General features: G+C 36.6%; 1 protein-coding gene across 9 annotated transcripts in view; it reads left to right on the top strand.

Annotated features, from left to right (window-relative positions):
• Positions 1-22,470, top strand: part of foxn3 (forkhead box N3) — a 95,390-nt gene that overhangs the window by 26,561 nt on the left and 46,359 nt on the right. For all 9 annotated transcript variants that reach the window (XM_082144140.1, XM_082144141.1, XM_082144147.1 and 6 more), the window contains one exon: positions 5,864-6,420. In XM_082144140.1, the coding sequence (XP_082000266.1) occupies positions 5,878-6,420 (543 nt within the window). In that variant the 5' untranslated portion in view covers positions 5,864-5,877. The remainder of the gene's footprint in view (positions 1-5,863; positions 6,421-22,470) is intronic.

Raw genomic sequence — 22,470 nt, 5'->3', positions numbered from 1 at the left:
GGCAGTTGTTTTGATGTAAAGCTGAAGTATCCTTAAATCTGATTACTTGCAGTGTAGTCTTTTTTTTTTCTTTATGCTTTTACCCTCCAGCAATAAAATAAACTCTTCTAGGAAACTCCACTCGTTCAAACCCCATTGACAGGTTTGCATGAAGAGAGAAAAAGAATGAGGTAGGAGTACTTGGTCCAGTACGCAATGACCAAACAACTGCATAGAGATGGGTTGAAAACACCTTAGTAAATGCATAGTAACATCCTGGCTACAACCCAAGCATAATGAACGTTTTGCACATTCACATTTTCTTCTGATGTTGTAAAAATCTAGTTTAGTCTCATTTTAATCATTTGTTGAGAATGTGCCGTGTTAGAAGTCAAGTTGTACATAAAGTTTACTTTTTTTTTGTTTTTGTGGCTGAGTGACTCAGTGAGCGATTTATTACCAGCATGAATAGACTCATTACTTGTTCTTGACCCACTTTAAATGAGTTTTGTGCTTGTTTTAACGCAGCTCTCCCAATCAAGCGAGCAAAACAATGACAGTTTGGCAGTCGCTCGGCTTGTAACATCAGGACGGTCCGTGTCTGCATGTTGAATAGAGGATCTCTCTTGGCACTCGTGTATGCGGTTAATAGTCAGATGTTAAGATGGGTGATGAGGGAACAAAGTCCTGTTCTTTGTCATTGTGTTGTCTTTGTTATGTCAGTCATACTGGCATGCAAATGAACATAGCTGTTCATAGAAGATCGTTATGCATTTTAACACATGGCAGACACGAGCGGGCATTAATTTATTCAAGCTCCAACGGCCGGTTGCTTGCATATGCAGATGTACAGTATATGACTATATTAAACACTAACTGCATGTATGCATGCATTTAATCACTGATTTATGATGAGGCTGCCAAACAAATGTTGATTTAGACAGGCAGATGGTATTTGGGCTCTGATCAGAGCATCATGCCTAATTATCTGTAGCTTTAACCCACCCTCTGTGATCTGGTTTTCTGTCATCTGGACGCATGACTGGAGCACATTTATAGCTATTTGCCAGAGAAACACAATCTCAGAGAAACAAACCTGAGCCTGGACATCAGATACAATGTGTCATTCACAACTATGTGGGAAACAGTATACGTACATGCTTTTCCTTTATTTTTAGCCCAATCATTATTCTATTTTGGTTCATGGGCTTAGGGCGTGTTCACACTTGGCAGGTTTGGTTGGATTAAAACGAACTCTGGTGCGATTGCTCTGTTAGTGAGGTTCATTTGAATAAGTGTGAACGCTGCCATCCGAACCCTGGTGCGCACCAAACAAGCTGACCGAGATCCCTGAAAAGGTGGGCCTTCCAAACGAACTCTGGTGCGGTTTGACTGAAATATGAACGCAACACGAACCAAAGACATGTAAACAAACCAAAAACAGGACATGATGTCACAATATGCAACCCTAAAAGGGAAAGAATGCTTAAGCATACATGTTTTTTCTCGTCATATTCACGAAGTTGCCCATCACAGTTCGGTACAGGTATCAGAACCGCGTCTCCTTGCAGCAGATCTTCGTTCGTGTGTGTGACGGAGGGATTCCTGCCGCTGTTTTGACTCCTTTACACATTTTATAAGCTCTTCCCAAGTTCTCAGCTCCATCATATACCATCATATCTACGCACATACACTAAACGCATTTAGTCCAGAACACCGTATTTTTTGGGATGTTCGACAAGTTCCTTCACAAAATATACGCCATAAAAGCCTTTTTTTGTTGTATCTTTAGTTTCTGTGTTAAAAATTACAGTGTGAACACTAAGTGAACCAGGACTAAATGTATAATTTTCTTTTTTGGCCTGGACCAAAAGAACCAAGAGAACTGACCTACAAATGTGAACGCAGTGTTAAAGTTTGTATTTTGAGGCTGATGTCAAAATCATTGTTCTAGATTCTTGAGTTTCAATTCATGTTCAAATGTCACGTGGCTAGTGCAAGAGCTTCAAAATCACCCTCACAGAAAATCTCTTCCATTGCTTGTTTCTTTTTGAGCTAAATGAAAGACTCTGAAAATGTTTAAAAGACAGCAAATGTGATGAAAATTTGTTTTCAAATAAATCAGGATGGATTACACTTCGTTGTCGTATGATACTCGAAAGTATTTTGCAAAAACTTTCTTTGATGTTGGAAATAATGGTCAAGAATTAAGTTTCGGGTCTCTCGGGACACTATTGGCAGTTGCCAGCAAATTAGGCCTAAACAGAGCCCTGCGTTGTCATGGCAACAGTACAATTAAATTACTTTACTGTCAGCTGTAATATAATTTTCCTGTGCAGCGGCTCACGGGACCGGAGCGCCCCATCGGAGGGTGAGTGAAATGAGCGCTCCTCATTGGAAAGATGCAGTACATTGATTTTTCATGAATGATTTTAGTGTCCGTGTTGCATTTCAATGTGCGGATGGCTAGTTTGAACGAGGCGATTTCATTCCCCTTCAAAATGCTGCCTGCCCCACAGCGCTGAAGTATAATATTCAAGTATTTCTCTATTCTAAAAGACAAGCAGTTTGAAGCTGAGGTCACATTGTTTTAGAAAAACTTAATCTGCTCTTTGAAGAGGAAAAGCGATGTTTGATTTTTTTTATATATTTTCATGGAATTATTTTTGGCAGTATTTAAATGTTTGATGTGAATTTCTAGTAATTGCTTTTGCAGATGGGTCGAGTGTGTTGAGCGAGAGGGTGAGACAAGAGAGACAGCGCCACATAAATTGATCTTTGTAATCATGGGGAAGGTCGCAGTCTGTTTTTCTGGTGTCATGTTCTGAGTATTTGATTCAGTGATTGACATCTTTCCCCTCTGTCGCACCCAGATCTTTATAGAATAGTGTATTGAAATAGATCAGGGATGCCAAATCCCGTTCCCAGAGATCTACCTCCCTGCAAAGTCCAGCTCCAACCTTGATCAAACACAACGCCTCTTGCACTGAGCTTTGTGACGCACTTCCGTTTGGAAATAGTACATCTCTCTTATTTCCGGTTATGTTTACACTGTAAAAAATTTGCTGTAGTTTTGCAGCTGTTTGCCAGTAACTTACTGTAAATTTAAATCAATGTTATTTACTGGCAACAGTTTGCTCAAAGTTAAATGAACATTAAACATTAACAAGTATTTGTCTTTACAGAATAAAACTATAAAATAACAACCTAATGCAAAGCATTCTGGGAACCAGAAATCTTCATCAACCTTTTTCTGTTATTTTCCTTCAGATTTTGGTTCCCAGAATGCTTTGCATGAGGCTGTTATTTTAGTTTTATTCTGTAAAGATAAAGACTTGTTAATGTTTAATGTTCATTTAACTTTGAACAAACTGTTGCCAGTAAATAACATCAATTTAAATCTACAGTAAGTTACTGGCAAGTAGCTGCCAATAATACTGTAATTTCTACAGATTTTTTTAACAGTGTACTTTCAATGTGTGGTCAATGAGTTGAACAAACGCCACCTAAAATGAGTGTCCGCAACAAGATAAAAAAATTTGGCAATTTTTATTGACAGGAGAAGGTATATTCTGATGTTTACTGTGCAGAATTTTCAAAACTTATCGGAACATGAAGTTTTAATCCAAACCAAGCCGATCTGAGAAAGCAGCGGGTGTTAAAAATACGCCATTATTTCTGCATATATATAGATGAATTATGTTCATCTAAACTAGTGACCGCGACGCTGAAGTGTGTGAGAACAGATGAATAACATCAGTACGAACCACAAACTTTTATTTATTTAGATTAAATATTTTAATCACTCTGTGTCATTTTTCAATGTCAATCTTTTCAATATGTACATGTTTATGCCCAAAATGCTATAATATTCAAAGTAGTTGACTGTCATTCTCCTCTACGCTGTGTGCGTTATTGATTAAATAGCCTAGCCTAACCTATTTAACATCGTTACAGGCACGTCGCGAGCATTCATTCATTCAGCGATTTTAAAAGACTGGAATAAACACCAGCGCACACAAGGAATCCTTTTAATAGTCAATTTCATTTAAAAATGTAAACCCAACAGGTATAAAATGTCAGAAAGAGAAAAAAAAGGTTAATGAGAAGACGAGCATAGGACTGCTGCAGGTTAGTGGATACATATATTTAGCCTATTTATTATTCAGAATGCACAGTGTGAAAGAAAATATATTTATAGGAACATTTCAGCAGGCTCAAGATAATTAATACAGAGATCATTATCAATTGGCAGCCATTAAACATAGTGATATGCATTCTCATGTATGTAGGTGCGCTGAAGGCTCTAACCGGAAACTCCCGATATGTACTAACTAGAATGCGGAAATAATTGTGCAAGTAGTCCATTAAGATCTTCAGGAGTACTCAATAATTACAGACAGGTGTGTTTGATCAGGGTTGAAACCGAACTCTGCTGATAGGTGGATATCCAGGAATAGGATTGATAGTACACCCCTGACATAGATAGTGAGATATTTTTAGGTTAGTAGTACTATAGCTGTCATTTTGTTTTAAAATGTGGAAAAGTCACAAACGAACTGGTTATGGTGACATCTAAAATGGCAAGACTTACTGAATAATCTCAAATACCAGTTTCCTAGTTAAAAATTGGACATGAACACCCTCTCAAGTCGAAATTTGAATGCGATGAGCTCGTAATCAAAACTTTCCCATAGCACATGAAGGCAGAAGTAGCTCATAGATATTAAGTTATGCATAATTATTTATATATATGAATTTTGATTCTTTAAATGTTTTGGCCAGTATATGTTGATCTGTATTAGCTCATTTAAAACTGAAATCATTATCATTAATTTTCAGTTTATGATAATTCGTTTTTTTGTGTTCTCTTAATACAAATGAACTTTAGACAGTTTCCTTCATTCCTAATTGCCTCTGTCAATCCTGGGATTTTGTAGGTCAGTGGATAAAGGCATGGATCAGCAATTTAATATAGAGTATGGTGCAGTGGTAATGTTTATGGGTTCTAATCCACACTAATGTAACCCTTTACTTTCTATCCCTTTAAAAAAATTCTATTGTAATATATTTTAAAATGTAATTTATTCCTGTGATGGTAAAGCAGAATTTTCAGCATCATTACTCCAGCCTTCAGTGTCACATGATCCTTCAGAAATCATTCTAATATGATGATTTGATGCTCAAGAAACGTTCCTTATTATCTTCAATGTTGAAAATGGTTGTGCTGCTCATTATTGATGTGGAAACCATTATTCATTCTTTGATAAATTGAACGTTCAAAAGACAGACATTAATTTGAGATCAAAAACTTTTGTAACATTATAGCTACATGCCTTTACTGTCACATTTAATCATTTGTCACATTATACTGTATATGTATTGATATCTTTATTTTTTATCTGTGTACAACTATAAAAAGAGCAACTGAGAGAACATAAAACAGACAGAGCAGATCAGTTGTAGATGACCTTGAGTATTATATTCCATTTACTTGAAATAGTTCACACTATAGCAAGGCTTCTTCAGTTGCTCTGTAGCTGTTCCTTCTTCTCTGAGAGCAGACTGACGTGCCGTGCATTCTTGCTGTTGACAGACTGATTCTCATTGCCTCGTTCTTTTAGTGCCCTCAGAGAATGCTTTGTCCCTTGGAGGTAAAGGCTGTGATCTGAACATCAAGTGATCTAAATCAACTTGCAAGACAGTCAGTCTGTAAACTTCTACAATAGCTTTGTATTGGATTTGGATTGTGCATTTGCATTAAGTATGTTTTAAGCCTGCTTTGTAGTCACTGACTCTGTTCCAAATGGTGCTCTTAATGTGTTTTATTTTAACCTTTGACGTTTTTTGATTGTGATCTTGTTCTCCTTGGTGTATTTCGTAGGAGCCTTGGTCTAAATGGGTCCGGTTATGCCTCCCAGTAAGAAGCTGGAAAGTTCCGGGGTCAGCGTCGCGAGCGGCCTGAGCCAGTTCTATCAGGCGAGCTCCATAACGCGCGCCCTACAGGAGGCCGAGGAAATGGACCTGGCTCTTCCCATCATCAAACTGGAGAAGGGCAGCGTGGAGGACGAGGAACTCACCAACCTCAACTGGCTCCACGAGAGCAAGAACCTGCTCAACAGCTTCGGTGACCCCGTGTTGAGAAGCGTCAGCCCTGTCCAGGACCTGGACGATGACACCCCACCCTCCCCGGCCCACTCGGATCTCCCTTACGACGCCAAGCAGAACCCCAACTGCAAACCTCCTTATTCGTTCAGCTGCCTCATCTTCATGGCAATAGAAGATGCCCCTTCTAAGAGACTGCCAGTTAAAGACATATACAACTGGATCCTGGAACACTTCCCTTACTTTGCCAACGCCCCCACGGGGTGGAAGAACTCAGTCAGGCACAATCTGTCCCTCAATAAGTGCTTTAAGAAGGTGGATAAGGACAGGAGTCAGGTAAGGATGCCAAAATCGTTCTGCATCAATCTTTAATTGCACTGTGGGAAATGCTGACCTTATTGTACTCTAGTTTTCATTTAATTTTTGCTCTTTTTATTTGTCTTTACTACTTTTTTTAGTAGTAGTCGAGACTCTACAAACATTTGCTTAAATTTTTCAGTAGCCTAAAGGCAGCTCCTCTGTTTTCGAGAATGATTGCTGTTAGAAACAGGTTAATACAAAATGTTACACTGCTGTTTGTAGTCAAATTGTATTGCATATAACTTTAGAAGTATAGATGTGGCAATTAATAAATGCACCTACCTACAGTTTTTTTGTGAAGTGCCGCTGGGAATTACAGTTCATTTGCACTGAATTCGTTTGAGCGGTTCGTCAATGAACCATAAGATGATTTACCAATTAATCAGATTTTTAAAAACTTAAATATAATATATTTTTAATATATACAGTACAGGCCAAAAGTTTGGACACATTACTATTTTTAATGTTTTTGAAAGAAGTTTCTTCTGCTCATCAAGCCTGCATTTATTTGATCAAAAATACAGCAAAAAAATGTAATATTGTGATATATTATTACAATTTAAAATAATTGGTTTTCAATTTATTATACTTTAAATTATCATTTATTTCTGTGATGCAAAGCTGAATTTTCAGGATCATTACTCCAGTCTATCACATGATCCTTTAGAAATCATTCTAATATGATTCATTATCAAAGTTGGAAACAGTTCTGCTGCTTAATATTTTTTCATAACCTGTGATACTTTTTTAGGATACTTTGATGAATAAAAACAAAAGAAAAAAAAGAAGCAAATGTTTTAAAAATAGAAAACTTTTGTAACAACAATATACACTACTGGTCAGTAATTTGGGGTCAGTAATTTTTTTCTTTCTTTTTTTGAAATAAATCAATACTTTTATCCAGCAAGGATGTGTTAAATTGATTAAAAAGTGATAGTAAAGAAGATTTATATTATTAGAAAATCTTTTTTTATTTTGAATAAATGCAGTTCTTTTTAACCTTTTATTCATCAAATATAGTAGGCAGCAGAACTGTTTCCAACACTCATAATAAATCAGAATATTAGAATGATTTCTAAAGGATCATGTTATAGACTGGATGTCACATGTGACACTGAAGACTGGAGTAATGATGCTGAAAATTCAGCTTTGCATCACAGAAATAAATAATAATTTAAAGTATAATAAATTGAAAACCAATTCTTTTAAATTGTAATAATATATCACAATATTACAATTTTTTTCTGTATTTTTGATCAAATAAATGCAGGCTTGATGAGCAGAAGAAACTTCTTTCAAAAACATTAAAAATAGTAATGTTTCCAAACTTTTGGCCTGTACTGTATGTATATGTAAATAGGATTTCTTAGTTTTATTACTCCTATTTAGTGTAAAGTTATACGTTAACATTGATGCTGTCACCCTACTTAAAATCCTTTTGTGACAGTAAGCTTTAATTAATCATTTAATAATTTTATTTGTATGTAATTTATTTTTTAGTGTTCATAATATCTAATGCTTTAGCTAATGTATATATATATATATATATATATATATATATATATGTATGTATGTATGTATGTATGTATATATATATTATCATATTTTATAATTATATAGTTAGAAAGATTTTGCCTACTTAAAAAACTTTTAACTTGTATTCTAGCTGACTATTTTTTCAAAAGAGTTGTTTTTTAAACGAGTGGCTTTGGAAATCTACACTGCAGGAGTGTGATGAACATGTCAATATTTAGGGGTGAGACTTATCTCGGTTTTAATATGGGTAAATGTTGATTGAATTGATTCCTGTAAGAGAACATTTTATAATTGTTTGATAAAAGGATGAAGCTTATGAATTGGGACTCATTAGATGCTTATTGAGTATTGATTGATTCTTGTCAAAGGCTGATAAATGCATTCCTGTGCGTGTGTATCATATTGAGAGCATGCTGTATGTGTGTGTGTGTGTGTGTGTGTGTGTGTGTGTGTGTGTGTGTGTGTGTGTGTGTGTGTGTGTGTGTGTGTGTGTGTGTGGGTGTGTTTATGGTGTGCATGTGTCTACAAGTTAGTCAGAACAGTAAAGCCATTCCATGTGACTCTTACAGTTCACTGCCATCTGGTCCCTGGCTGTGGAGCAAAGAATTTTTTCTGTATATGTGTCTCCATAGAAACAGCTTTGCAGTTGACATGGAAAGTAAGCTGTTGCTGTAGCAACAGAGAAACTGATTTGTTTGTGTGTATATGTGTGTGAGAAAGTGTTCTGGCTGGGAATGGCTAATCCAGCGATGGCAGTGTGGTGGGCTGCTGCCGCTACCCCTTCGTGTGGCTCAATTAACCCCTTCACTCCTGCCACAACAATAAGAACACTTCTGTGACTTTGGTTGCAGGGTGTCCATAAAGAATGAATGTTTTTTTCCCCCTTGTTTGCCATGGTCAAAATATTTGAGTTTTGAGAGACTCGGTGCACATGTTCTTTGTTTGTTATTATGGTGACTTAATATTGAATTTAAATTAAATAAAAAATCTTGGATTGGGGTGTTTTTCATCTGCTGTGATGACAATATCCATGCTCTGCACCCGACTTGAGATATCATTTTAATGCTTATTTTTAATGTGCTCGTCTAATTTTATTTAAATCCAAAATTGTATTTCCTTGCTGAGATTCACAGAGTTGAGTTGTTTTTCTTTATTCAGCTAAACCGTGTCAGTTTGAGCTCTGGGCTTTTTGGAATTAAAAAGGTATTTTTTCCTTTCTTTATTGCTCAAAAAATATTTCATGGAAGTTGAAACTTCTTTATTATATACTTAGGAAGTTCAAGCAAACAAAAAACATGTTTTTTTTTTTTTTACATTTTCTGTACAAAGAAGTGGTTCTTGCCTTTTGTGGGCAGGCGCTTGGGCATTTCTAGGGTGATCTTGGTGGTTACTCAATGGTTGCGGTTGTGCAAAACATTTTACCATGATGTCAAGGTGTTGTGCAGGGTGTTGCTAGATGGTTGATAAGGTGCTGGATGGCATTTTTATATGCAAACCTGCAGCCATGATGCTGCGGTGTTGTTCATAGTTACTAGGGCGTTGCTAGGCGTTTCTAGTGTGATCTAGTTGGTTGCTGGATGGTACTTGCATGTGCAAAACTTGCCACCATTATGTTAGGGTATTGTGCATTTGTTACTAGGGAGTTGCAAGGTGGTTTCTAAGGTGATCTAGGTGGTTGCATGTGCAAAACATACAACCATGATGATAGGGTGTTGTGCACGGTTACAAGGGTGTTGTTAGGCAATTTCTAGTGTGATCTAGGTGGTTGCTGGATGGTGATTGCATGTGAAAAGTTGCTGCCATAATGCTAGGGGTGAAAGTGACATGTGAAGGCCAAGTATGGTAACACAAACCTGTACTTGGAATTTGTTTTCTGCATTTAACCCATCCAAGTTAGTGCTCAGACTTTAGGAGTAGTGACACACTCAGACACACACTCTGAACAGTGGGCACAAAGTCAAATTTAAATATAAGCAGCCTGAAACAAAAGCAAGACCTTCCTTAGTCATTACTGAAATAATAGCATACTGGCTAAACAGATTTGGCAATCACTCTATTGCGTTTTTTTTATGCGCTCTGGAAAAATTCAAATGTCTCTATTTACAATGTGTTTTTGCAACGGTGAGAAATGTAGCCAATCACAGTCATGTTTGTTGATCTCTTGAGTGCAATGGCCTATCAGAGGTGTTTAATTTAGTCCACTCACCGCTCAAAATGCAGTTTTTGTTCGATGTTGAGATCTGCACGCTCGCGAATCCTCTCAATAACAAACAAAGACACGATGCAAGTAGGGCTGCCCTCGACTAAAGATTTTTCTGGTTGACTAGTAGTCGCTAATTTGAGATGTTTAGTCGACTAATCACACGTTAATTAATAAACCATATAGTAAATCATAATAATAAGCCTTTAATTCCCTACATAGCCTAATCAGCGCTCAAGTGCACGCATAAAGCTTGCCACAGCTCACCGACAGAAGTAATGATTATGAAGGTGTTGGGGAAAAACAGCAAGGAGACTGTCTGAGCACTTTAATTATTATTGACAGATTTGAATAAAACTGTTTTTTTGTTTGTTTGTTTTTTCATGCTTTCGAGGCTATAGCCTATATATTGTAATCCATTGAATTAAATTTTGGTTTTTCATGCTGCTAAGAGGACAGATGACCAATTACACGCTCAAAATTTCAGAAGTGACATCTACATTTAAATGCGGGATTTACTCTCGAAATTGCAATTGACACAGTGATAACTTGCACGGGACAAAAATATGGCATGTCAAAACAGAAAGGCAGGCTGATAGATTAATTATTAAATATTCTTATCAATATATTTTTGAAATTGCATTCCAATTATTTGTAAAAGTAATGTCTCACTGTACATTGCTATTCTTGATATAATGTTGCTTACACATTACATCTGCACTTTACTGGAGAACCCTCGCTAATTTCAGATGCTCAGTTATTTGATTATTGTATGAATTTGAATTATATGAATTTCACACAGGAAAATTTGAATGTTAAGTTTTAATAAACCTGAAGCTAAAGTTCAAGTAAATGTTTAATTGTCCATCTGACTAGTGTAAAGTTAAAATGCATGACTCTGCAAATCCATTAAAATAATTTACAACTGTGTGAACAACTAATGAATTGTGATTTTTAACTGATGCATAAATCTCAATTTTAACAATGAAAAGTAATATACAGGTACAGACACAACACTAACGAGCATCGTTTTAAACCAAAATATGGTTGGTTTCTATTAATAACGAAGGCTATTATATGTAGCTCTGTTTGACATATTTTGTGTCGGGGGTCCCTGCTCCATGTCTCTATCGCCTAAGGGGTCCTTGCCCTGAAAAACATTTAAGACCCCTGCTATAGAACATCAGAGCTTCTACCTAAGCTTTCACCTAAGTTTTCCAGAGTTGTTTGTGTTGTACTTTAAAAAAAAAAGTTTATGTAAGGTCACAAAGTCATGATTAGACGTATGCCTGTTCACTTGGTATTTGACTTAATTTCTCTAGCCTCATTGGCCTACTTAATGAATGAGATGACTATTTTAAGTCTGTTTTAATTTCAGATTCATTGTGGATTTGCTATGCAATCATGCATCACTCGACATAATGAGACAGTAAGGGGCAAATTAAACCAGCAAAATAAGAGTCTGAATAAACAAACATTTGATAGATGCTCAATCCCCAGGGGTTTACAGAGGAATAATTAATTCCGGCCAAGAGGAGAATCAAATTAAAAGATCCAGACCTCATGAAAATGTTGTTTTTGCTTTTTACGTATTGAGAATGAGCTTCACCCGCTGCTAGCATCATTTGCACATGCTGTCTGCACTGTTTTAGCACCAGATTCACAAAGGAATTATGCAAATCAAGTAACTGGGTAAATGTGGCAACACAATTAGTGTTGCATGGGGCAGTTGCACCTTGTTCACGTAAATGTGCCTAGACAATGGCAAAAATTATACGAAAGGTATAATTTTCACACAGGGGTCTTAAAATTGCTGCTTCGGTAATCACAAAAAATGTGCACAAACAAAACCTTTTTAAATGCATCTGTTTACCGCCAGCATTCTAGCCGGTAGTAGCACATCTTAAATTGTGTCAAGCAAGTAGTGTTAGTATTTATAAATCCAGCACATCAGTAAAAACCCTCATTTGCATTAAAGCAAGCTGTGTTTAATCAGTAGATAATAATTTATGTAATTTATGTTATTTACCAGTCTACGGTAACTGGTAGAGAATGGCACTAGCAACACCCAAGGTCATGGGTTAATTTCCTTGGGAATACACATACGGATAAACTTTAGATAAATCTGCCTTTGGATAAATGCTTATATTCACATTTAATGCATTTGGTTGATGCTTTATAAAAGCAGAAACAAAAGCATGTTGCATTCAAGGTACCTTGGAATAACTGGGTAAGTTAAATAATCCAGGGTTTTGCGCTGAAATCCTTTGCGCTAGAGTGGTGCGAACTCTTTGGTTTATGAGTGCGTGTTGCTATAATGCGTAGTGACTGGTGAAGAGTGAGTGCTCTAGAAATGACACCCTGTCATTTGTTTCCATGGCACTGTTATGAACACAGGATCTGAACTTGGCACCTGAGTGGTGGTTATATGGGTGGATCTCCAAAGCTCTTGTGTCCCTTACAAAGACTACATACAGGCACATGCATCGGTGTTTATACATAGACAGAGCTTTGATGATTAATGTGTCTTTTCCATTGTTGATGTCATCTCCATAGCAACAGGACGAGGTTACACAAGATTTGCAGTTGAACAGGTAACAGCGGAGTCGTTTATGAGGAAACACAGGATGGAAGAGCACGCCATTGGAATTTCCAGTTGCGTTTAGCGTTTTCTGTACTGTCAGCACTGTAATAGTGATGTTCTGGCTGTTTGATTGAGTTTAGAAGTTTAATTATTTAAAGATCAGTGTGTGAGAAATATATCTCATTCTCTGATCCTCTCTCCCAAATCCCCATCTATATGAAGGGTCACACCGATAACGCTGATCCGTGTGACACGATTTATCCCTCGCTCTGAAAACCAGGTTGATGTAAGATAAAGCCGGCCTGCTCACTGACTTGTTCCCTGGCCAGCTGTTATGCTCCCTGTGGACAGATGTTGGTTGCGAGGGAAAGCTGCGGGAGATTTGCACGCGAACCTCCCTTTGACGTCACCAGCCCGCCCAACTTTCGTAGGCTGTGTCGTGTTACCAAGGGTTATGCGACCGCTCCCCAGGGATCCTAATGCTGACACCACTGTATCTGCCGATCAATAGCAGACGCGGAGCCGAGCGCTGACTCTCAGGGTGTCAGCACCTTCCGGAATCTCAATCTTTTACTTCCTCTTAATTAGAACAAGAAGAGATTTAACTCTAAAATCTAATTTGTTGCTTGGTGACGTCCAAGCATGGGTTTATCCAACGATATGGCAGCACAGATATGACTAGTTTTGATGATAAGAAGGGGAACTTTGGGGGACTTTATGGATATGTAGGTTGTGAGGATGGAGAAATGAAAGAGCATTCCATGCTCTGTCTTTACTTGACTCATAACTCACTGTCCACTTAATTAAATTTGCAATAAAACATTCACTCTGTGATTTTTATAGTGTTTTATATTTTCTCTTGTAGTTGTAAGCAACCATTATTAGCACCTTGCATCTTACAAAAGGAAAGCATGATTAAAGAACCCAAAACATGAAAAATCCCTTAGTTGTGTACTCTCCCTTATGTTGTTCCAAGCCATATGACTGTGGAAAACAAAAAAAGGGAGATATTTTGGAGAATTGTACTGATCGCTATGCTTTCAAGTAAAAAAATCTGCAAAAGTATCAAAGTATTGTAAGCTATAATTCAAGCCCTCCGAAGTGATGGGATAACTTTGTCTGAGAACCATATCAGTCAGATTCATGAACAAATAATTTAGAGTGATTTATGAACTGAATAAAAAATGAATTGAAAAAAAAAAAAACGATTTAAAAAATGATTTAATGAATCGGATATTTCTAAAAAATGATTTGTTAATGTATCGGACATTGCTACTTTATGAACCATCATGAATGTGCTAAGAACAGCTAGAGCATGGCAAAATTTTCAGTGAATGATGATCAGTTAAAATGATGCATTAAATTGATCGAAAATGACAGTAAGGACATTGATAATGTTACGAAAGATTTTTATTTTAAATAAATGCGGTTCTTTTTAACTTTCTATTTAAAATCCTGAAGAAAAAGTCATGGTTTCCACAAAAATATTAAGCAACTGTTTTCAACATTGATGATAAATGTTTCTTGAGCAGCAAATCATAATACATTATACTGTAATAGGATCATGTGACACTGAAGACTGGAGTAAAGATGCTGAAAATTCAGCTTTACATCACAGGAATAATAGAAAACAATTATCTTAAATTGTAATAATATTTCACAATATTACTGTTTTACTGCATTTTTTTATTAAATAAATGCAGCCTAAGCATAAGAGACATCTTTCAGAAACATAAAAAATCATAATGACCCCAAACTTTTAAATAGTAGTGAACATGCATGAAAAAAAAAAAAACTGTACAATTATTGAAAAATGTGTCCTTTTGTATCTCACGACAGAATGAAGGTCAAATAGAACGACAATATTTACGACTGTAAATAATTGCAGAAATGTAATTTGCTGGGCATCTATTCCTTAAAAGCACAACCTAGCACAATTGTGCTACTGCATGGATCGTGTTGGGACTGCCGCTTTTAACAAGACTAATGTGGAACAGATGAAAGGATAATTGCAGCTAATGCTGTCATTTCAGCTGTACAATTGAGCAATTTTAGAGATTGCTTGACTTGTCTGTTAGTCTGTCACCGATATAGCCCCCATGATATTAGTCATTAGGTCTTTTCACCGACAGAACAGTGTGTCTGAATTTGTGTGTTGAATACAAGTCTGTCAGGTTGAGAAGTGTTGTTAAATTAGCTAATCTGTGTGTTAGAAATCTTTACCATCTGGTTATGGAAATCAGCTTCTTTTGTCAATTGTCTGTGCCTTTAGGCGGAGCTTCAGGTGCCAGATACGCAAGGGAACCTCAGCAGTCCTCATGATATCTGTCTGTCTATTTGTCTGCCTCCACAATTGCTTTTTTTCAAATGAACAAAACATGCACAGCAGGGGTGCACTGCTTTTTTCTTCATGTCTATTGCTCATACTTAAAGGTTTGGGCATTTGATCAAACCTTTTGGTGCATAGCTCAACTTTTTGGTGCATATACTGTATATATATTAGGGTTGTAACAATATATCGTGTCACAATATATCTCAATACAAAAATGCAACAATATGTATCGTGGATAGTGACAATTATGTATTGTGAATATTCACCCAAAATGAAAATTACTGAATCATTTTTTTTTTTTTTACAGCGTTTAGTGTTAGTATTACATTAAACTATTACATATAATGTTGAATATAATGTATAATAATGCAATGGGGGAATATTTGTGGTTCCTGATAATTCCAAATGTCTTATGTTACCAGTAAAAAGTGGCCTACATTATTATAAATATATCTAGTCAGTGACAGAGTGCAAGCATATTCGTCTGAATTAATTCTGTATTTTCAGCTTTAGAATCATGAATATTTTTATTCTGGTGTCACTATTGTCCTGTGCATTGGGTTATCAGCACCAAGTCCAAGCCTATTCATTTACACCCCCAATGTAATACCAAATGTAGAATTTTTAATCAACAGCAAACCATTTTGTTAACCTTTTATCATATGTCTTGGAGTATAAAAATATGGTATTAGCAATAATATTGTATCGTGACTTCAGTATCGTGATATGTATCGAATTGTGACATGAGGGTATCGTAATATATATATATATATATATATGTATGTATATATATATGCGCGCACACACACACACACACACACACACACACACACACACACACACACACACACACACAAACACCAATAATGAGTATTACTTTCAATAGCTTAATCCTTCATGGCTCCACCCACTTATTCATTTATTTTACTGTCTCACTGATAGAGATGTACATTATGCAGTTTCTGTAATGGGAACCTTTCGATGTAGTTAGCAGGCAAAAGATTGAGTCGCATAAAAGGTCACTTTGTTTAAAATGTGATTGCATATGTGAATCTGTTCACTTCCTGCACAAGGTTGAGTGACTCACTGATTTGATTCCAAAGCTTGGTGTCCTCACGCCTCGTGTCCGTATGCTGCACTCGTGGGGGACACCATATTGCTTGCGTATGATCTCGGCGTGCGGTGACCGTATCAGAATAAACATGGTGCGTGCACGCCAAGAGGCACGGTTTGCTCGAGAGTGGGCGATTTTTGTGGGACTACATCTCAGCGTGGCTTGATCTGGCCACCCTTCGTGCACGGCACACACACTCATAAGATGGCATGAATGCACACACACGCACAGCGCACACTCCTACACCCACATACACTCTGTCCTGGGTACTATTCTGGAACGGACTGCGCTGTGGGAACAGAACTTGTCTCAGTTTATCATGTCATCAGCTTTTACTTTTGTGTCTGCTGTACTCTGGACGGCTTCAGGCTCTGCAAAGGAATCCTTTTTAATTAGGATTACACAGGTCATTAGCAAATCCACGTTTTTTCTTTGCTCTTCTCTCAACTTCCCTCTATATTGGGACCAATTTTGGTGTCGAACTAAGTTATTGATCGTGGTTGCCTCAGTGGGGTCTCTTAGTTTAGCTTTTTATGTGAGTCTCTTGTTTGTTTTTCTGGAGAGATAAGGAAACACAATCTTAAACTCCTACACCGCTAAAGGACGGTTATAAAACTTATGATGATATTTATTTTAATTGGGTTGATCACCCAAAACTGAAAGGGTTTGCAAAAATTGTACTTTTTTTTCCATAGTTGTAGTTGTATTTAAAAAAAAAGAAATCCTGATAATTTCTAAAGACTAGAATATTTAATATTTATATTTTAATTTTGTATTATTTAATAATAATTATCATTCTTTTCTTTTTTTATTCATAATTGAAATAATTGATTCTTCTGCCAGTTAATAGTTGTATGGTTGGCTGTTCATGGTTGCCTTGCAGTTTATCAACTTTGATGCATCATTGATACATAATTCCGCTGTTGTATATGGTCACACTTTAGTTTAGGGTCCAATTCTCACCAATTAACTAACTATTAACTACAACCTTTGCCTCAATAAGCTCATAACTACTGCTTATTAACAGTTACTTAAGGTAGTTGTTAAGTTTAGGTATTGGGTAGGATTAAGGCATGTAGAATGGTCATGCAGAATAAGGCATTAATATTTACCTAAGTACTAATAAACCGCCAATATCCTAGTAATATGCGTGCGAATAAGTAACTAGTTAAAAGTGAGAATTGGACCCTAAACTAAAGTTATAAATCAGCTATTTTACAATTGCTTGGCTTTGACTGTGACCTCCAGTCAGAGTTCAGAGTTGGAATGATCTTTTATGTAGTTTTGTATGGATGATGAAAGTATGTTCATTGGAACAGGCGTTCGTGTTGAATGTTGGAGGTGTGGTGTGTTGTTCTGAGACACTGCCACGGTGCATCTTCATGCTCACTTCAGCCATCAGAATGAGTTGAACACCCTTAAAAAAAATTTATGAAAGAGTGAGAGTTGGATGGGGTTGATGTTGGACTCATCTCAGTGAATAGATCCAACAACAGCCAAGCTTCCCCCTCCCCAAATGCCCTCATTATGAATGACCTTTCATGCCCTTCCTAATGCACTGAGAGCCTCTGAAGGTGAGTAGAGTCATCGGCCCCTTAATGCTTCACTGCAGAACTGCACAATATAGACCTGCTTTAAAAAATGCCATTGTGTGCAGAATTCAGCCAATATGAACGAGGTCATCGCGTCTCCACCAATCACAAAGCGAGCTCACTGATACTCGGTTCCTTTATGTGATTTAATCCGCAGAGCCTCAGAGGAGATGACGACTCTGGGGCCGCAGCCATTAGCAGCTGATGACTGCTGGGATTTGGAGACCAAAGCAATGATGTCCTTTTGGACAACTTGATTTATCCATGTTTCAGCTCGGTCGATGTCTGCATTTATATAGATCACCTTACCAAGAGAACATTAACACACTCATTTTAGGAAGTCAGCACACTGTGTGCTGTTGAAATGATTTATTTTTATTTTTTTCAGAAATAGAGGTATTTTTGTCTAGCACAATCCAGTTTCCTCCTCCCTGTTATATCCTTACTTTTACTGTAAAAGTGGCCAGAATGCTATTGTTCGGGGTGGTAGTTTATTACTGGTCCAGTTTAGAGCCTATGCTAAAATCCTCCCCAAAAAAATGGCTTGGGTCCCTCATTCAATGTAATTTTTTTCTTAATCTGTTTGGTAGATTAGGTGGAAGACTTTTCATGGTTTGGCTAGTGACTGATACATGGTCAATATTAAATTCTACTATTTTGTGTAAATGAATTAAAAATAAAACACTAAAAGCGATCATTTTGTATGCTACTGTATATGTGAATTTAGGTATCAAAACATCATAAGGTACAGTATGAAAATGAATATCCATTTCAGATGTTAGAATTTGAATTTAAAGATTAAATTGAAGTGACTGTGAGATGACGACAAGGATATACATCCAATATCGACCAAAACATTTAATTTAAAAAAATCTGCCAATAACTGATATGAAACTGTTATATAGTACATCAGTTTAAAACAGAGTTATTATTGTTAACTAAAAATAAACCAGCATTTTTAAAATTTATATAAAGCTAAAATAAAATAGAATATCAGATGAACAACTTCAACTTTAAAAAAAAAACTTTTACACTCGAACAGTAAAATGACAAATTTTAAACTAAAACTGACATTAAAATAAATTAACTATAAATATTAATATAAGCTAATTCAAAATAATAATAAAAGCTATTAATATGTAAATATAAAAGAAATTCTAAAATAACATTGATTTGATTTTTTTTTTTTATAAAAGTAAAAGTTACAGCTTAAAATGTAATAGTACACTTCCCTCTCCATATCAAGTCATATGAATGAATTAGTTATCGTACACGTCTGTAGCACAAACGTATCTTTCAGTTACGTGCTGAATTTAAAAATATTGTTTAAATTTGAGCAGTCGAGCAGTTGGAGTAAAGAAAAAAACAGGACTTTTTGTAAAATTAAGTTTTGCATAATATGAAATAGTTGACTGTTATCTCATAACGATGGCTCCAAAACTTTGTGTTGTGTATTTCCTCACAGTTCCTTTTTCACATATTTAAAGTCGTGAGCATGAAAGGGGGACTCTGGACAGTCGGGTCGAGGGGAGAGGAGAGGGGAGGGGGGTGCTTCATAATAGCAGGTCTTTCGTCTTGCTCGGGAACTGATAGGATTAACTTTACTTCTTATAATGGAATATAGCATCTTCAGAGGCCTGTGCTTCTTAGGAAGAATGAAAGATCTCTCTGCCAAGACTATCAAACAGTCTTTATATACTCCACCATTGCCTGTTGCCTAGGAGACCAGTGTAATCCAAGTGCTTTCCCCCCCTTTTCCCTGGCTCTCCTTTCCCTCTTTCACCCCCTCTCTCTGATTGGAGACTCTACTGGCTGGTGCCATTGAGCTGGCCTTCAGACGGACACAGCAGCTGTCAGGAGATGGAGATAAATCTGAGGCAAAGTGCTCTGAAACCTATTGATTTCTCCTGATTACAGAACATTTGGAAAGATAGACCAGTGCAGCCTCTTCTCCACGGAGTGTATATGAATAATCTGATGCTCTGAGGATCACATATCACACCCTTTAAAGTTGGATGTGTCCCTGTTGGAAGCTTTATTTTGACTACACATACCAATAGTACTCAAATAATGATCATAATCGGCATATTTAGGCATATAACTAATATTTCAGGTGTGCAACTTTAGCTCATCAATAGATTTTTTTCCCCCACTCTCTTGAAACTGTCAAAATGTTATGTTCTCGTGAGAAACTGACTTTAGTCAGTTCAACAATAAGATTTTCCTGCAGGGCTTGTGCCCTACGATTTATGATGCCATGGTAATTAGAATTGATTGTCTTTGTTTAATCTCACACTTTTGCCTGTTCCTAAGAGACAAAGATACCAATACACTCAGCTTGGTAATGTTTGGTAAAAAAAAAAAAAAATTGTAGTATAGAATTTTTTTACATTTTTATTATTTTGTATTACTTTTATCAATAATAATTAGTAGTAGTAGTAAAAGCTTTTTGCGGTTTATATTTGTCTGTGCCCCTACAGTAATAGTAGTAGTAGTGGTAGTGGTAGTAGTAGTAGTAGTAGTAGTAGTAGTAGTAGTTCTGTCATGACAACTCTCGGAGAGATTAGCATGGTAATGCTAATGGATATGACATTGTTAATGTATTTGGTCTTGGAGGAATCCGCTACCCTGTTAATGCTGCAGAGCAAGTACCGAGACTTGCTACTGCCAATACATTCACAGACATGCTGCTGTGAGCATTTAAGACGCTTGAAAACATACATGAAATATCCCCCGTAGCAGATCTAAACAGGTGGAGCTGGGGAAGGTGGAGGGTTTCTGAAAGTGCACTGCAGACTGCTTACAGCAACACTACTGGTATTTTAATGTGTAGCCGCAGCTCATTGGCCGCTGATGTAACAGCAACCAATCAGCTGCGGTATGTAGATAATAATGTGATCACTACCAAATTGAGTTAAGGACCTATCAGCCTGCACCATCTAGAGTTTCATTCCAGAACCTTGTATTATTATTATAAGTAGTAGTAGTAGTAGTAATAGTAGTAGTAATAATAATAATAATAATAATGTTTGTGGCTTTTATTTTTCTGTGCTAATACAGTCATAATAATATTAATAATAATAATAATTATTATTATTATTATACTCTTTCTTTACCAGTTGCTATATTTTCCCTTCCTTCATCCTTTTTATTGGCTCCATCCTGTTCATTTCTTTTTACTCCCCTATTTTTCATTTCCATCAGAGCATCTACTGGACAGGCCATTTAAGGATTGAATTTCATGGTGCAATTTATCTTTGTGGTTGGTCCAGGTATGGTTTAAAACACGCTGATGGAAAGTTGACAGCTTAATTAGGTGGAGAATGTCGGTTTGTGCTAAGAATAAATGCGTTCACTGCTTTCAGAAGAAAATAGATTTCTTTGCTAGGAGAAAAAAGACCTTTCCCTCTGGAAAATATTACATGACACAATACAATAATCCATAGGCCTGTTATCCAATTATTTATTTATAATTATTTTAATTAACATTCATTATACTTGCAATATTTGTAGTAGTTTTTTGTTAATTCCATGCTATTAAACACTAAATTAAAATATTATGAATTATATGTATTATATATTATATTTAATATATTAATATATATTTATTATTATAGCTATATATATACACACACACACACACACACACATATATATATATATAATTGTTGCTTGTGTATCTTAGGTTTTACTGGCTTTTGAACATCGAGACATGAGTGTAAATGAATTGTGAGTCCAATAAACGTACTGTTTATTTTGTTTGCTAAAACACTCCAAGGGTTTGAATTGTTTGACTTGTGCTGGTACAAATCTTTCCACTGAAGCCAAATACTGTGGGTAAAGAGCCGAGCACTCGCTTTGGGGTTTGCTGCAATCAATAGAGTGTGTTATCGTTTCTTAGCCCTTGTCGGGGGAATCTAGTATTCACGCTGAAAAAATCTCACATCAGTTCTACCAGAAAGACTCGGGAGATAGAATAATGTAACAAAGCATTAATTTATTAACAGCCCAGCAAGCAATTATTTATAAAGTTCTTTGGCGTTGGCCCCGTCCGTAGTGCATAATCCGAGGGTAGCGGATCTGCATTTCCTGCCTGAAGACGAAGGCAGGGGCGCAGCCGACCCCCCGGGAGGTAAGGACAGGACCATCCTGGTGGTGGTGGGGAGGGTGGAGGTAATTGCATCTGCGAACTCAAACATGTGTAAGTACCGATCTTTTATACAGCAAGTGTTAGGACATGATTGAATAGATGTGAAGGTAATAAGTGACGTAGTAATTAAGTCTTCCTGGCAGAACTTATGCTAAAGCTTTCATTATTTGTTAAAGATATATCGTCCTCTTCAAAAAGCACTCAATTAACAGTGGTCAGTGGGGACGCCCAATTTCAATGCTTGTAGTTAACGCAAACGAAACCTCCTGTAAATGCAACGTCCAGTTTGTTTGTTACGCAAAGTTTGAATACATGACACCGCGTTCTGTCCCGTCCAGGCCAGTGTGTGTGTGTATTACCCCAGGGCACACAGTATGACTCTCTGTCAGTTATCTGAAGGTCATTACTATTGATTCATTGAGAACACACAGTCTGTCTAACAAAACAGCACACGCTGCCCAACGCTTTGAAGTTCCTGAGTGAAAGGAAAAGGCTTTCACTTTACAAAAGCACTCTGA

Source organism: Leuciscus leuciscus, assembly GCF_965113295.1.
Source record: "Leuciscus leuciscus genome assembly, chromosome: 17".
Classification (NCBI taxonomy): domain Eukaryota; kingdom Metazoa; phylum Chordata; class Actinopteri; order Cypriniformes; family Leuciscidae; genus Leuciscus; species Leuciscus leuciscus.
The sequence above is the reverse complement of the archived record's forward strand: the minus strand, read 5'-3'. Positions and strand labels throughout refer to the sequence as shown.